The 16,380-nt window shown below is 36.0% G+C and overlaps 1 protein-coding gene across 1 annotated transcript in view; it reads left to right on the forward strand.

Annotated features, from left to right (window-relative positions):
• The first annotated feature begins 7,305 nt into the window (after nt 1-7,305).
• Nucleotides 7,306-16,380, forward strand: part of LOC306873987 (neuronal acetylcholine receptor subunit alpha-7-like) — a 75,915-nt gene continuing 66,840 nt past the window's right edge. Inside the window, exon 1 of the mRNA XM_079423627.1 lies at nt 7,306-7,542. Within this exon, the coding sequence (XP_079279753.1) occupies nt 7,470-7,542 (73 nt within the window). The 5' untranslated portion in view covers nt 7,306-7,469. The remainder of the gene's footprint in view (nt 7,543-16,380) is intronic.

A 16,380-nucleotide genomic window follows, 5' to 3' on the forward strand; every position in this document is an offset into this window, starting at 1 on the left:
ATGACTTGTTATTTTTCACTTCCAAAAACTGTAAAAGTAACAATAGGCTTATTGTAATATATCCCATTAGGCCTATTACAGTTTTTCGCCATATAGTAACGGAAAATACTGCCATCCAATCAACAGGTTTTTACCATAGGATTTTTACAGTATTTTACAGTTAAAATAATGTCATTTTTACCGTGTATGCAACTGAAAAGATACATTTTATAATAATGACAGACTTGAAGAGGCCTGTGTAAGATTGTGTGTGCAAGGTCCAGGGCTTTCTAATAGATTCAAATCACAGTAGTTTAGGTCCATTGTTTAAATGACTTATTTTACATAATAAATTCAGGTCTTGTGGATGTATTGTTCTAATAATGCATAATGCAGACAAAATGCCACAACAGGCTTCACCTGTCAAGTTAATTAAATACAAAATGGGCGCAAATGTGTATTTTAATTGAAAGGAACTTAAAGCAGGCAACCTCAGCACTTGAATAGTCTGACTTCATCTCCTCCTGTATAATTCAGTAGAGGAGACATTTGTGACAGCACTGGTGCTTGTAGCAGCCTCAATTCAGAAACCTCACAACATCCTAACAAGTTTACTTAACCTACTTTACAATACCCACACTCACATATTTCTTATTTAACAGGGGTCTGAATTTTGTTGTTGTTTCATTAGCTAACTGTTCTCCATAACTATGAACTAACAACACTTATAAATTAATCCATACTTCACTGTATCAAAGAAAAACAGTATTTAAAGTATTTCAATTTAAGATATAGATATTTGTCACGGTGCACACAATGGGGAGGAACGAGGAACACGAGATGAGGATGTAACTCAAAATAACAGTCTTTAATAAATCCAAGGCAGGGCAAGACAAGGCAGGGCTGACACACAGAAACACTGAGAGTAACAAGTAGACCAGACCACACTAACTAAACAGACAGGAACTTAAATACACAGGTTAATCACAGATAATAACTAAAACACAGCTGAACAGAATTAACTAATAATCAAACTTAACAAGGACAGGAAACAAACCAAATATGGAAACAAGAGGCGGGAACACTAGACACACACCACAGATGACTGACATAACTCTGGAGGCCTCTCAGGACACACACGGACAGGCTTACAGGACAGGGGCTTCCAGAGCGGAACAGACAGATCAGAGGTCATGGTGGAACTGAGAGCTCTGGGGACCATGGTGGAACTGAGAGCTCTGGGGGCCATGGCGGTGCAGGGAGCTCCAGAGGCCATGGCAGTGCAGGGAGCTCAGGAGGCCATGGCGGTACAGGGAGCTCAGGAGTCTATGGCAGGGTTCCACTACAGCCGGAACCCTTCTACCACCCCCCCATGGGGCAGCTACGGGGTATCAGGAGCCCTTTGGGGCTAGACAAACAGGAACAAGACAGCCCACAGGAACAGGAAGCCCTTCTAGGGCTAAGCTCGGAAGCTGAGGTCCATTCTGGGCATGACGTGACTTCAGGGGCCCTCACAGGGTCCCCCAGCAATCGCTTCCACTTCTGCGACAGGAGGAGCAGGCGGCTAGGGAATGGCCTCCGCAGACGAGTCTCCATAGGCATGACAAGACAAGACTAGATTAAAACTGCTCCTGTGGGTGCGACAAGACTTAAAATCCATGACTCGGGGGACATGGCAAGGCACTCCTGGCCGTGATGTGGACTGGATCCATGGGACCTGGGCTGGAGTCAGCGGCGGGCTTGAGTCAGCGTGGTGCTTGGGAGAGCCACGGAGGGCAGCGTCGGTTTAAGATTTACTTTTAAAAAAAATTCACTAAAATTGTTAGTAAATTTCACAAATAATTACAAAGAATCTTTGGTAACACTTTATTTTAGGGTCTCTTACCTAGTTGCTTATTAGCATGCATATTACTAGAATATTATCCATTTATTAGTACTAATAAAGCACATATTAATGCCTTATTCTACATGACTATATTCTACATCCCTAATCCTACCCAATACCTAAACTTAACAACTACCTTACTAACTATTAATAAGCAGAAAATTAGGAATTTATTGAGGGAAAAGTCGTAGTTAATAATGAATATGAGTTCCCAAAGTGCTACCAAATGAACTTTAATGAATATATGTCTGAAATGTACATCCAGATCATGGAATTACTGAATATTATCCCTATGAAATACAAGTAATGTCATTTTTCTGTCCCTTTTTTACTCCACAAATTTAAAAACATTAACGTGGCCAAAGATAAAAAAAAAAAAAAAAAAAATATTTTGATATTTAATCTAATACAATTTCACAGACTATTTCGCACTATTTTCCAAAATTATATTAATTAACCTCAAAGCTGTTTCAACTGATTAACTGAGATTTTATGCCATTTAAATAATAATTCATTACCAACAGATGGCAGCATATCCCACTCTAATGACACTTAATGACTAACATCTATTGTGAGGGAGCTTTGATGTGCATAATAAATATAGTGTCAGGTTGAAAATAAAAATGGCATGATTCACTGAGATATAACACTACACTGCAACTTTCTCAGAGAGTGTTAACTAAACTTTTAGCCCCAAATCCTGTCCTTGATCTGTTCGGGTACTACTTACATTTCCAAATATGTACCGTTCTAGTATGGAGCCAGGTCTAATGTCTTCAAGACTGTCTTTTTGGCTTTCAGAACTGCATTAAGCAGTAAAACAACAAACAATTGAATTCTAATTCTCTGTATATTCTGATGCTTTATTCAAGAGTTTTTGAGTGGTTTACTAGCTTGTTAAAACTTCACGTCACATAGAAACCAGTGTGTCACTTACTCTTTCTTACTGTGGTAACATGATAGCCAAAAAGGAGCCAGTGTCACCTGCTAAAAGTAGCATACTCAGTTAATCTGAAGGGACATTGTCAGTGTTAACACAATGCAACTGTCTTTATCGATATAAAATATTTATTTATATAAAAATGCACTGTGTTCTCGATCATGGAGAATTTTATATGCCTCTGAATAAAGGAAACGCAACAGTGCAAGTTATTTTTAAAAAGTGCATTTCATTTAAAGTGAAATCAGGATTCCAGTTAAGATATTCTTTCTTTATTCATCTCTTCTCTTTGAGTTGATTGAGGGTAAGAAAATTAATTTTGTTCCTCTCTTTTTCTACATCTTTTTTTTCTTCGCCTTCTGCCCTCCAATCTTTGAAGCTTCAACTCCAATCTTCTGAACACATATTCTTTCTCATATAATGAAAGGTGAGAGAGTGAAAGGATAAGAGAGAGAGAGAAAGATATGGAAACCTTGATAGTGTGCCCACTAGGCTCTTCTCTGAGGTTATAAGGGTAATTTAATATAAATCTGAGCCTGTAATACTTCCAATCGCATTGCTTTCTCTCTTTCTAGTACAACCCGAATTCCGGAAATGTTGGGACGTTTTTTTTTTTTATTTGAATAAAATGAAAACTAAAAAGAATTTCAAATCACGAGCCAACATTTTATTCACAATAGAACATAGATAACATATATGTTTAAACTGAGAAATTGTAAAATTTTATGCACAAAATGAGCTCATTTCAAATTTCATGCCTACTACAGGTCTCAAAATAGTTTTATGGGGGCATGTTTACCGTGGTGTAGCTTCTCCTCTTCTTTTCAAAACAGTTTGAAGACGTCTGGGCATCGAAGGTATAAGTTTCTGGAGTTTTGGTATTGGAATTTAGTCCCATTTTTGCCTGATATAGGTTTCCAGCTGCTGAAGAGTTTGTGGTCATCTTTGATGTATTTTTTGTTTAATGATGGGCCGAATGTTCTCTGTAGGTGAAAGATCTGGAATGCAGGCAGGCCAATTCAACACCCGGACTCTTCTATTACGAAGCCATGCTGTTGTAATAGCTGCAGTATTTGGTTTTGCATTGTCCTGCTGAAATACACAAGGCCTTCCCTGAAATAGACGTTGTCTGGAAGGGAGCATATGTTGCTCTAAAACCTTTATATACCTTTCAGCATTCATAGTTCCTTCCCAAACATGCAAGCAGCCCATACCGTATGCACTTATGCATCCCCATACCATCAGAGATGCTGGCTTTTGAACTGAATGCTGATAACATGCTGGAAGGTCTCCCTCCTCTTTAGCCCGGAGGACACGGCGGCCATGATTTCCCACAAGAATGTCAAATTTGGACTCATCTGACCATAGAAAACTTTTCCATTTTGAAACAGTCCATTTTAAATGAGCCTTGGTCCACAGGACACGTCGGCGCTTCTGGACCATGTTCACAAATGGACCATGTTCACATTCCTTTTTACATGATAGAGCTTAATTAGTTAGCATCTGCAGATGGCACTGTGGATTGTGTTTACCGACAGTGGTTTCTGGAATTATTCCTGGGCCCATTTAGTAATGTCAATGACAGAATCATGCCCGAAAGGAGGGCCCGAAGACCACGGGCATCCAACAAAGGTCTTCGGCCTTGTCCCTTACGCACAGAGAATTCTCCAGTTTCTCTGAATCTTTTGATGATGTTTGACTTCTAAGAGACACTGCCTCTCTATGACATCCCTTTTATAGCTAATCATGTTACAGACCTGATGTTAATTAACTTAATTAGTTGCTAGATGTTCTCCCAGCTGAATCTTTTCAACATGTCTTGCTTTTTCAGCCCTTTGTTGCCCCCATGCCAACTTTTTTGAGACCTGCAGCAGGCATCCAATTTGAAATGAGCTCATTTAGTGGATAAAAGTTTAAAATTCCTCTGTTTAAACATTTATGTTCTCTATGTTCTATTGTGAATAAAATATTGGCTCATGTGATTTGAAAGTCTTTTAGTTTTCATTTTATTCAAATTTAAAAAACATCCCAACATTTCCAGAATTGTTGTACTTTATATGCTTATATAAATAGTTCTAGCTGTACTTTATATGCTTATTAGATCTCATTTCTGCCTTGTCTTCTGATTCTTAAAATGACATTCTAAAAATTCTAAAATCAACAAAAGGCTTATAACTAATAATCATATTATTAGTATTATTAGCAATATTACATTCATTTTATTGGGGGTACATAGTGTGGGGGTCATAATCTATTATACAACAATAGTACTATAAAGAGTTCTAATATAAAAAATGATAAATTTATTAATGTCTCTATGAAAGTAGGGTTATTTTTGAGATTTATCAAAAATAAAAACCTTTTGTTTTCTTTCAAAAGCAAGATTTGCATGCCTGTAGGTTATATGCCAGTAAGAACAGAGTAAATGACCTGTGACTCCGACAAGAAAAGAAGAGAACAATACAATAAAAGTTAGTTAATCTGCTCTGAGTCGAGCTGATGGTGCATGAGGCTTGTCTTTTTTCCCCCCAACTGTTTTCTGCTCTTGTCTGATGCTGAGAGACAGTTATGCAAAGCTTGTGAATGCCGTGAGAAGGAGAGAAGAGGGAGAGGTCACATACCGGTGTCTGCCACCAATGGGGTTTTGGGGACTGTCAGATTCAGTGCCTTGCTCTCTCATTCATAGTCTTGTGTGAGAACCAACGTCTGCCGGGGAACCTGTGTGTGATGAATCTGTTTGCAATTCATGCGGCTGCAAAGTGCAGCACACTGTAAAAACATAAATGCTCTGGGGGCCAATTCAATTTTGCCAATCTATAACATCAAGCAGTACAATAGTATGTGAAATAATCATTTTGTATGCAGGTTTTTGTTTATTTGTCACATGGGATTACACTTTATTAGAAAGAGAATGTATTGTATTGTATTCCATACTCTTTCCATAATATTGTTTTCTCCAGTTAAAAAGCCAGTTTGACTGAATCAGGTGAGACATGTGCACAAATCAAGCACCGTTTACAAGCGAAAACCATCTAAAACAGTTCTAAGCAAACGTTGATGGGGATGGACTTTTTCAGTGAAGAAAGCATTATTATGATTATAGATTTGTATTTTGGATACAATATATAATAATGGATTTATTTCTTAGAAACACACTGCTTTAGTACTGGAGTTGTGTGGATTATTGTGATGTATCTATCAGCTGTTTGAACTCTCATTCTGACGGCACCCATTCACTGCAGTGGAGCTATTGGCGAGCATGTGATGTAATGCAACATTTCTCTAAATAAATTCCGATAAACAACCTTTTCTACATCTTGGATCATCATGGTTTTAAAATAGCAGTTGGCTAAATAAGTAAACAATGAAATCACACTAGTAGATTTTAACTGAAATGTTGAACTGTGTTCTCGGGATAAGAGTCAGGTTGGAAACTATTGGATTAAGTTGTTAAATGTGATCTCATTCATTTATACAATTAATTAATTTGAACTTCATTATTGATGATTTTCTTTGTAATTTTCCATTACATTTTTGTTTTGTTTTGTTTCTTATATTTTATATAATAAATGCATAAATAGTATGGGAGATTTCTCTTTCTTTTTACTTGAGATACATGTATTACTCCACATTCCAGAAAAAAGGGTATTCTTCTGAAATCAGTGTCTAAACAACAGGTTTCAGTTGTGTCAATTTATCCTAGATTGTCAACATGTTTTAAGTGCACTGAATCTTTTTCCCTGCGCATTAAGGCAGAAAATATTCAATTGCTTTTTGCAGTCAAGACTTCAAGATGTTTATATAGGAACTGACATCCAAAAATAAATATACACTTAAAAATAGTCACTGGAGTAAAAAGTGTGACAACAAGACGTTTGCACTCTCCTTACAGTAACAGACTACAGCCTTGGGACTTCAGGGACATTGTGTAGTGAGCAACATGGCTTTAAATACATTGCTCAGTGTCACAATAGTGACAGGAATCATGAATTAAAGTTAACAGTGTTTAGAACAGCGGCCTTCGGATTATCCGTTCACGTCTTTAACCTCTAAAATTAATTAACGAGAGGAATGTAATACTTAAGATTTAGTGCACCGACCATAAACACCTCATGATGTGCTCGCGCTGCAAGCTCCTATTTATAAATTCTCACTGAACCAAATAATGATCCATGAAGAACATCGCCCAATAAAAGGGGGTTTAAATCTCCCCTCGGATTCAATACTTTAAATGTAAATTTTACAAGCATCATGTCGCGGTGGGAGCATATTGTCCACAGCAAGTGAGTGAATTAATTCCTGCAGCTAGCGTGATCCAGATGGCGTTTTTACGCATAATGTAAGAGCGCGCGCGAGTTCCGTAAATCGTTTATGTATTGTTATGCATACTAGCGATTAGACTCATGGCTGAGTTTGATTAAACCACAGAAAAAGACAGTTAATGGGTCACCGTTTAAGGATAACATGCTGATTATAGTCTGACTGTTCTTGCATTGCGGTCACAAATGTGATTGAGAAATTAAAAGCAAAGGAGAGAGAGAGAGGAAGAGAGAGAGAGAGGAAGAGGGCGCGCGCAAGTGTTACCTACCTCTGTACACAGCTCGGATGCTGACAGACTAAAGTTTCGTCGGCTTGTGTGTATAAGGACAACTTCCCATTGCAGGAATGATGCAGAATCAAAGATATTTTGGAATTCTACACCTTGGAATTTTTATATGGACTTCATTTTGTATTAAAGGTAGGTGCTGTTGATTTTTTTATTAAAGTAATTTGCGCAACATTAAATTTAATCGTAAAAGTGTTTTTACTTCGGTGTTGTTATAGTAAGATGTTAACAGCCTGAATACATGAAGTATGACAAAACTGTTACTAAATTAAAGCGAGGATTGATCATTTCACTGTAGAAATATATGAGCATGCGTGTTTATCTTTGTGTACAGCTTGTAAGAGTGTCTGTGTGCGATTTGCCTTGCAGCACCTCGACCCCTTAATACCCCATAACATCTGGCATGATCGCACTGGCGCATGAGCACTGACAAAAATACCAAATAACATCCTTAGGTCTTCTCGCTATTACGACAACGTGAGACGCGAGCAACCATGGCAAGGACGGGATGAAATAAATGCTTTATGACCTATAATTCCAGGGTATCATGGGTATGCACGCGCATCAAGTGTATGCCTCTATCGACTTACTTTCGTTACTTTCAATTACGCCTCTTACAATAAATCTGTGATGTCCGAGTGGTGTTATGCCAGAACGACATTTAAAATTGATTAGCTCTAAAAATTTCTTAGCTAACACAGAAAGTTCCAAAAGAAACCAAAGTAGCCTACCAACCATTGTGTAAACATAAGTGAAATGTCCCATTATTAAATCAGCACTCTTAGAACATCACTCAGCCAATCAAATTTGAGCAATGGAACTGATTTTGTACAATCCACCACACTTACACATTAGCATTGGAACTGGAATTGCTCCTCCAAATAATAACCTGTCAAATAGAGAACTTGGTTTGTGACTTTTTGGATAAGTAACACATTCCATTCCTGAAAGTGGTCTCTTGGTGTCCTTTAATTCCCCTTACGGCCTGAGCATGATTAAATTTCTCTGATTGATTTTGTCTGGACATTCAGTGTGTGTGGGGGGTTTCTGTTCTAACCATTTAAGGTGTGGAATTCCGTTAAACTATTTAAAGAGGTCAAACTCACCCATTGCCCTTAGTATTTCAGCAAAATTACTTCAGTTTATGACTCTAGTCAGCTATGTGCCAATTATGGTAACATTGTAAGACTGAGTTTGCAGATTTCTTTAAAAGGTACAGTAGAACAATTGCAAATAAATGGCCCTGGATTCTTGGACCTCGGTTGTCTTTCTATAAAATATTAATAATAAAAAAAAGGATAAATATTAAATATATTTTTAAGTCACCATGAAATTAAAATTGACCATTTTTATTCCACATTGTTCCCTTTGCTTCCACACTTCTAAGAAGCTTTTTCGCTAGGTATTTGAAGAATGACGCCATGATTTGCTTGATTCAGATGCAAGAGCATCATTGGGATCAGGCACTGATGTTAGGTAAAGGGGCTAGACTGACAGCTGGCGTTCCAGTAAATTCCACTGGGGCTCATTGTGGTTCAGGTCTGACATTCCACATCAAATCCAGAAAACTATTTCTATATATACCTCACTTTGTGAACTGTGTTATTGCATGATGTTGAAATAGCTTAACTTGTTATTAACCCATTTTGTGGCCATGTATTTCATACGCCTAACCATATGCTGTTTAAGGTTGCCAAGTAACGTAACTTACATTAACTAATGTGCAGTCACAGGTGTGCATATATCGGCAGTGGTTTCATGCATGGTGTATATCCAATCAGAATTTAGACTCGCATTTAGATCTGTTATAATGCGAGTAACAATTAGCCTAAACAGACAGTTGTTTTAAAGGTGCCTCAAAGAGTTCTACACTAGTTTCCCAAATATATTCTATTGTTTTTTTTGGACATCCAGGGCTTCCCAATCCTTTTCCTGCAGATCTATTGCAGAGTTCAGTTACAATCCAATACACCTAATTATCAAGTCTTCCACAAAATGTATTACATTAATTTGATTATTAGTTAATAGTTTAGCATATCTGATTTGACATTTATTTTTGAAAAGATGGTGGTCTATTAATATGATATTTTGGTTTTCAGCTTGTCCCATATGTAAAAAAAAAGTACAAGGTTGAACAGACATGTACTCTGGTGTTGGATTTACATTCACTCTGAAATTGCTAGTAAATTAGTAAATTACACAAGAACAGGTTTTCATACTTTCCCTTACTACTTAGAAAAATTATTTTAATACATTTCACCAGTGGTATATTGAAGGAAAATATTTTGCAGAGCCATTTTGTGCATATCCAATGACTTCTGTATGCAATCATCACTTCAATCATCAGGCAAGCAGCAATTGGCAGCCAGCAGAGTGAGACAAAGAGAGGTCTAACATGCTCTCTTGGGGTTGCTGAAGACCAAATGCACATTTTCACAGGTTGATTGTGCATATAGGAAAAAGCATTGCAGCAGTCAGTCAAGATATGACAGGTTTGCTTTGCCTAATGTCGTAGAGGATCCCAAATGTTTTCATTTTAGGATCCACCAAAAACTTTTCTGAGTATTTATTTTCTTTTCACAAACACACATACAGAAACTACTTTGAGGAAGATGCATGGACATTGCTGTGCAAATTTCTTTCAAAATTTAGCATCTGATATCCATCACAAAATACTAATTACCAGTTTGCTACTTAGAATTACAAGTTTAACACTAGATTTAGAGAGTAATTATAATATAAAAATACTTGAAATTAACTTTGATATCATGGTGTAGCTACATTTACGAAAAAAGTTTACAACAAAAAAGGTGTTACATGTAGTCTGATTATGTGACAAACATTACTTATTTAATGTTCTGTTATCGCTAATGAATGTTTAATAAAAACAATTTGCAGATTAGGTCTGGCTTTCAGTTTTACTGTAATGTTGAATGGCCATAATTACTCATACCCAGAAAAATATATATATATAATTGTCCATTCAATAGAGGCATCAGTGTCAGTATTTGGTGTTATTGACACTGGTCTTCATTAGTAAAAAGTTAAATAAATTTTTAAACTATATTGTTTCCATGTTAATTTGGAGAGTCATTGTTAAAATATTATAAATGATATTTATGATTACAACAACTATAATGTTAGGTTATTATGATTAATTACAGAATCTGTGCGATTAAATAATTATTTTCTTTAATCAGTCGACAACACTGCTGCTACCACCTTACCCTTGATCTTGGCTAGATGCTACAGGTAGATGTTCTCAGTGCTGAGAAATCTAAAAGCAATGATTTGTCGTACAAGTGATGAAGTAAATGTACTGTAAAGTTAATTAAGCTAATATATTTCACACTCTAAATAATGTGTTACCTTATTTAGGCACTAGAAAACAGAGAGCATGAGAATAAAGGATTAGTAACTTTCCAGGGTTTGCTGCTTCACCACTATTCTCTCTTCCCTCTGCCCCCTTTAGCCCAGTAGTGCCATTACTGAATTAATTTAATAGGAAAGCGTGCTTTTTTTTAGCTATTTCCCCCCACCCCCACCCCCTATATCTTGTTTTTCATCAGGGGAAGAGTGGAGTGATAGCCATTCAGCTTTTAAAGCCAAACATTCATCGCTAATCTGGACTATAACACAATCCTAAAGAGAGTGACCTGACCCATTTATTCCAGAGGGATTTTCTCTTTCTCTCTCTTTTTTCCTCACTTGCTTTTTTGTGAAACTTAATGTGCATGGTTGGTTTTAAGGTGAAACTTAGAATGGATGATTTGATGTTTGAGTCAAAGAATATCTTGTTCCTGATCAGGCTTCCATATGAAATTATTTGCTCTTTATTCTCAGTGGAGAAGAAGAGTAATTTACAGCGTTTCTGATTCTGATCTAACTTGTGCTGCCATAATCATACTTGGATTGACATAAATCCCCATAAAAGGCCTGGACTGTGAGTAAGCACACACACATATACACACACACACACATGCAAAGAACATCTGCGTCTGATCTTTTCCAGCAGAAGATGTAATCAGAGAAAGAAGAGCTTGAGAAATCGAAAAAAGGAAAAACAAAGTCTGTCTTTTTCAATGTTTGTTTCTTTCTCTCTTAAACTGTTTTTCCCCCTCTCACAGACTTACAGTATATGCATTTATCTCTTTCACTACAGTGGTTCTCAACTGGTGGGCAAAGACCCAAAATGTGTCCAAATATATAATATTTTGTAAATGCAAATAATAAAATGGAACTAATCATCTAATAATGCATAGTCAGTAATGAACAGACTTATTGAAAGGGGCAAATTCTCCCCAATATGTCCAATCAAATGCTACAGTATTTTGGCCTGAATTGATTTGTCACCGGAGAGTCAAACATTTAAACATGTAAAATTTACTTTACAGTACATCTCCTCATCCTCAAAAACCAATAACAAACCTCTGCAAAGTTAAAAGAAAACACAATGCATTAAATACAGGTTCCCTTGAAAAAAGGAAAAGTTTTAATAAAACTGATATATTGATAGTTTTATCCCAAATCTGATGTAAAATCCTAAAGCAAAACCAGTTGAGAACACACTGTCTCTCTGTTCTCAGTCCTCTTTTTCTCTTCCACGTCTTTCACATTATGTCCAACATTCTCTATTTACAGGTCTCACTGTCACAAAGCTTCCATTGAGCTGTCTTTGCTATTATGTTTCAACATTTGCATGAAATTCAATAAATCACCCATCACACCATCACTGTCAGGTTCATACTCTCTGTGAGCTTGCTGATCTCATAGTCACCTGTCTCCCTCTGGAGTCTCCTTGATTGTTGTTTGCGGTTTAGCACTGTATGCTAGCACTCAAGTGTGAGGAAAAGTTCAGTGAGGGCTTGTTTCCCAAGCAGGCTAAAGAGACATATACTTGTTCCAGTCTTTTTAAATATGTAATATCACTCTGTCCCACACTGTTTCACAGCTTCTGTGCTTTGAGTTTACACCGCAGCTGTTGTATTTGTTTACCCACTTCCTTTGTGATGTGTGTGTGTATGTTTGTGTTTTAAATGTTTCTAATTAGCTTGCTATCTAGCTAAATTGATAAGATATATTAGATGGATATTGAAAAATCAATACAAATTACTTATCTGAGTGACATTTTCACACAGTGTACATTGCCAAAAAAGATTTTAAAACGTCCACCAAGTATGAACATAAAATAGATTTTGTTTGGTTTATTTTAGTCATACCTTTGTTATTAACCATTTTATTGCCATAATTATCTTTTAAACATCATGTACTTGCAAATTTGAGAAAATGGGTTAGTTAACCTGAGGCAATAGAGGGTTAATCAATGATGGCACATATATAGCAATGAGTGTGCCAGTGGGAAAAAGACTTTAAATAAGTAATGGAATTTAACGAACGTGATTTAAAGGCTTTTATGTGCTGTAGATGTGACCAGGATAGAGTTGGCCTGAAACACAACAGCCACAACAGTATCTCTTTCTTGGTCTCTATCACAGTCTTTTCTATACCTGAAATATGCATTTGAATCACATTCACCAGATACTGCATAACCCTCAGGCTGAGATGGGCCTGAAGCCCAAACACTTATTCCATTAGGATGAATCAGGGTGATCTGGAACACCTAAGATCTGATGTGTACATTTCACAAGCAAGTCTATGTCAACACTACACTCATTTGAGATGCCAAACGCCTCACCTTCAGTTTTAATGAGAGTAGACGGCTGCGGTCTGGGGAGGAGGGGGAAAAAAGAGCAGGCAAATCAGACAAATCTCACTTCTCATGTGGATCAGCAATCTACATGAGCATTTTTTTCATTTTCCTTCTGACCAATTAAGTGCATACAGTAGAACAAGTAGCCTAGTCCAATTTATCTAGTTTCACCAGAATATGTCTTTTGTGTCAGAATATGTGTTTCTCCATTTTAGTGTTAATAAAAACCTGTTTCCCTAATGTTGTTTAAATCCCAACATTCTCTACAGAGATCAAAATGCTGTGTTCACAAAACGTATATTGCACAAACATAAATAGATCATCACGTCAAGTCAGAAAGCATTTCTAACTGGCATACAACTAGTGGTGACCACCGATGGTTCATCAGATTGTTAATTTCAAATCCTAGCAGGGTTGTCAAGTAATCTCGATCGTATTTTAAATAAAAGACTACTGAAGGGTACTTAAACTTCATAAGGTTACTACAGTGGCCTTATCTACTGTGTACCCACATCAAAAAATAAGTACAATATATTTATTATGTTCATAATGTATCGCAAAACACTTTAGCTGCTATTGAGGTGAGATACCGGTAAGGTTAGGGACAGGTTTGGTGCTATGGGTAGGTTTAAGGGTGGGTTAAGGTGTAAGGGACTGGTCAAAAGTGTAAGTATAAATGTAATTACAGAAATGATTTATAGATCTAATTACATGCAGGCATTTTTAAAAAATACGTTAAAAAACATGTATGTACACAATAAGTGCATTGTACCAAATGATTCATTTAAATGTAAGTGCATAGTAGATAAGGCCACTTAATATAAAGTGGGACCAGAAACTTAACACACTAAAGAACACTTTTAAAGATTACCTTTGCAGTAATGTTAAATTAAAGTTTTACTTTAAAGTACATTTTAAATAATAGTTTTAATATTTTTTTTTATCATGCTTTAAAGAAGTACACTTGTCCTGACTAACACACTAAAGCACATGTAAAGTACTTGATTATCATTTAAAATGTAGTGTGTTATTCGGTATTACATTTAAAATATTTCAAATGTACATCGTAACCTTATTCATTACAAATTTATCAAAATATATTTAAATACAGCTTCAATAGAAAAAAATATGTTTGTAAGTATCTAAACTTTCATTTCAAAGACAATAGAAGTAATTATGAAATTAATTATAAAGATGTACTTAAAATGATATATTAAGATGTACTAAAGTTGTACTTTAGAAAGCACTCTACTGTTCAGTTAGTTGCATTTAATATACATTTAAACTATAATTTTTTAATTTTCATTTAATTGCAATTAACATTGTGTTTATTAAAAATTGTGGCCAAAGTGACTAAAATATTCTATTCAATTTGCATTTAAGTATATTCTATAAATTATTTTATTTCCGTAATATGTATGCTAAAGTGTACTTTTTTTCCATAAGGAGAAATATGCTAAGTTTTTCATTATTTTGTTTTAAGTTTTAACTATATTTTTCATAACATTGCAAGGCACAATGAACTCAAAAGGTGGTATGTTTTTGTTTTACTTGTCAGTCTAAAGAGCTTGGTGACATCATAGTAAATTGCCGAAATAAGTGCAAAAATTGTCCCAGATTACTCTGATTATGTAAGAGAACAAAAGAGAAATTAATGCGTTGCCTCTGATGGAATCTGTCATTTCTTCACAGTAGGGACCTCGTTAAGAGTGTCAGTCATTCTTGTCATGGACTGTAATCCTTTAGTGTCATAGTGCTAAATCCTCTGTTGCTTCCTCTGTTGTCGGTGCTCCATGCTGTGATTTGTGTGTGTATGTGTGAGTGACACTATTGCCGAAACAGTCTTTTAGAAAGTAAACTTTCAAAGCAACTTTCAAATAGGATTTTTAGCCTGAGTGTTTACAAGCCCAGCCTGTATCCTGCTGCTCGGCATGTCCTGTATCTAGCAGCTATCACTGTTCCTGCGGGAACAAGAGATTGAAGTCTCATTCTTTAACAAACGCCCATGCACTGAAATGCATGCCTGACATTTCCTTTAATGGAAAGAATTTAATAAAACACCAGTGTGCGGCAGAGGTGTGGTTATGACTTCTGTGAAATAGTTTCTGCAAGTATCAGCCATTAGAAATGCCAGGGGGAAAGAGCACCATATTGAATCAAGGGGGAAAAAATGTTTAATGGTATATGGTTTAGTTGTAATTAAAAGGAAGGACCATGTGCACACTCATAATTGAAAATGAATTGTGACCTAGCCGATATCTCTTTCTAAGCAGCTTCTTGTGTTAAACTTATCTACCCATTTAAGGTTTGGCTGCTTTATCTGTCTGTATGGACCACAGCAGTGCAAAAAGGCAGTTACCGCTGCTAAAATGGTTCCACTGATAATTGCAACTTTACTTGGTTTATTAAAAAGCACATTCTTTGAAGAATAGAAGTCACTCATTACTGACATTCTAACCTTTGATCAGACCAGAATGACTTGTGAGTTTTTTAGTGCATTGCTTAATTCAATTATTTTATATTATTGTATTTTTTAGCAATAAACTGTATTAATATATATAATACGTATAACTACAGCAAAGGTCATTGGAGTATGTTTTACCAGAAAATGCTGTTTCAGTCTTTGTACTGCAAAATGTTATGTTTAATTTAACGTGTTCAGTGAAAGTAAACATGAAGTGAACCCTGTTGCAACAACAAGAATATGCTACAGTAAAAACTAACAACTATATTGGCGTCTAATTGGTATGAACCAGTTCTAAATACTGTCTTTTGGACATATTTTGACACCTTAATTCTTAAATATTTATCTGTTTGAATATCAAAGTTGACAACTTTCTACTGAATAAATAAAGAAAATTAATACATTTTCATTAACAACAGTGATGTTTTATGTGTACTTATGATTAAAGTCAACGCATACATGGTTAGTTGGCAGGTTTGACATTGATAGGATGCATATCTTGCATCAAAATGCTGAGAGTTTGCATCAGTGCATTCATTCAAACTTGATTCGTGTTGAACAGATTTTATGCGAGCTGCATATTGTTTGCTCTGTCTCCCTCTCTCTCCATCACAGCTGCAATCTCATGCACAGATACACAGAACATACGCTCTTCTTAATTTCCTCATATGCATTGCGAGTCAAGAGAGTGCTTAGAATGTCAATGAATTCCTCTGATTTATGAGGGAAATTCTGCTTATATAACAACATAACCATACTGAATCTAAACATAGACATCACAGATGTTCCAAGAAAA

Source organism: Barbus barbus (assembly GCF_936440315.1).
Source record: "Barbus barbus genome assembly, chromosome: 8".
NCBI classification, from domain to species: domain Eukaryota; kingdom Metazoa; phylum Chordata; class Actinopteri; order Cypriniformes; family Cyprinidae; genus Barbus; species Barbus barbus.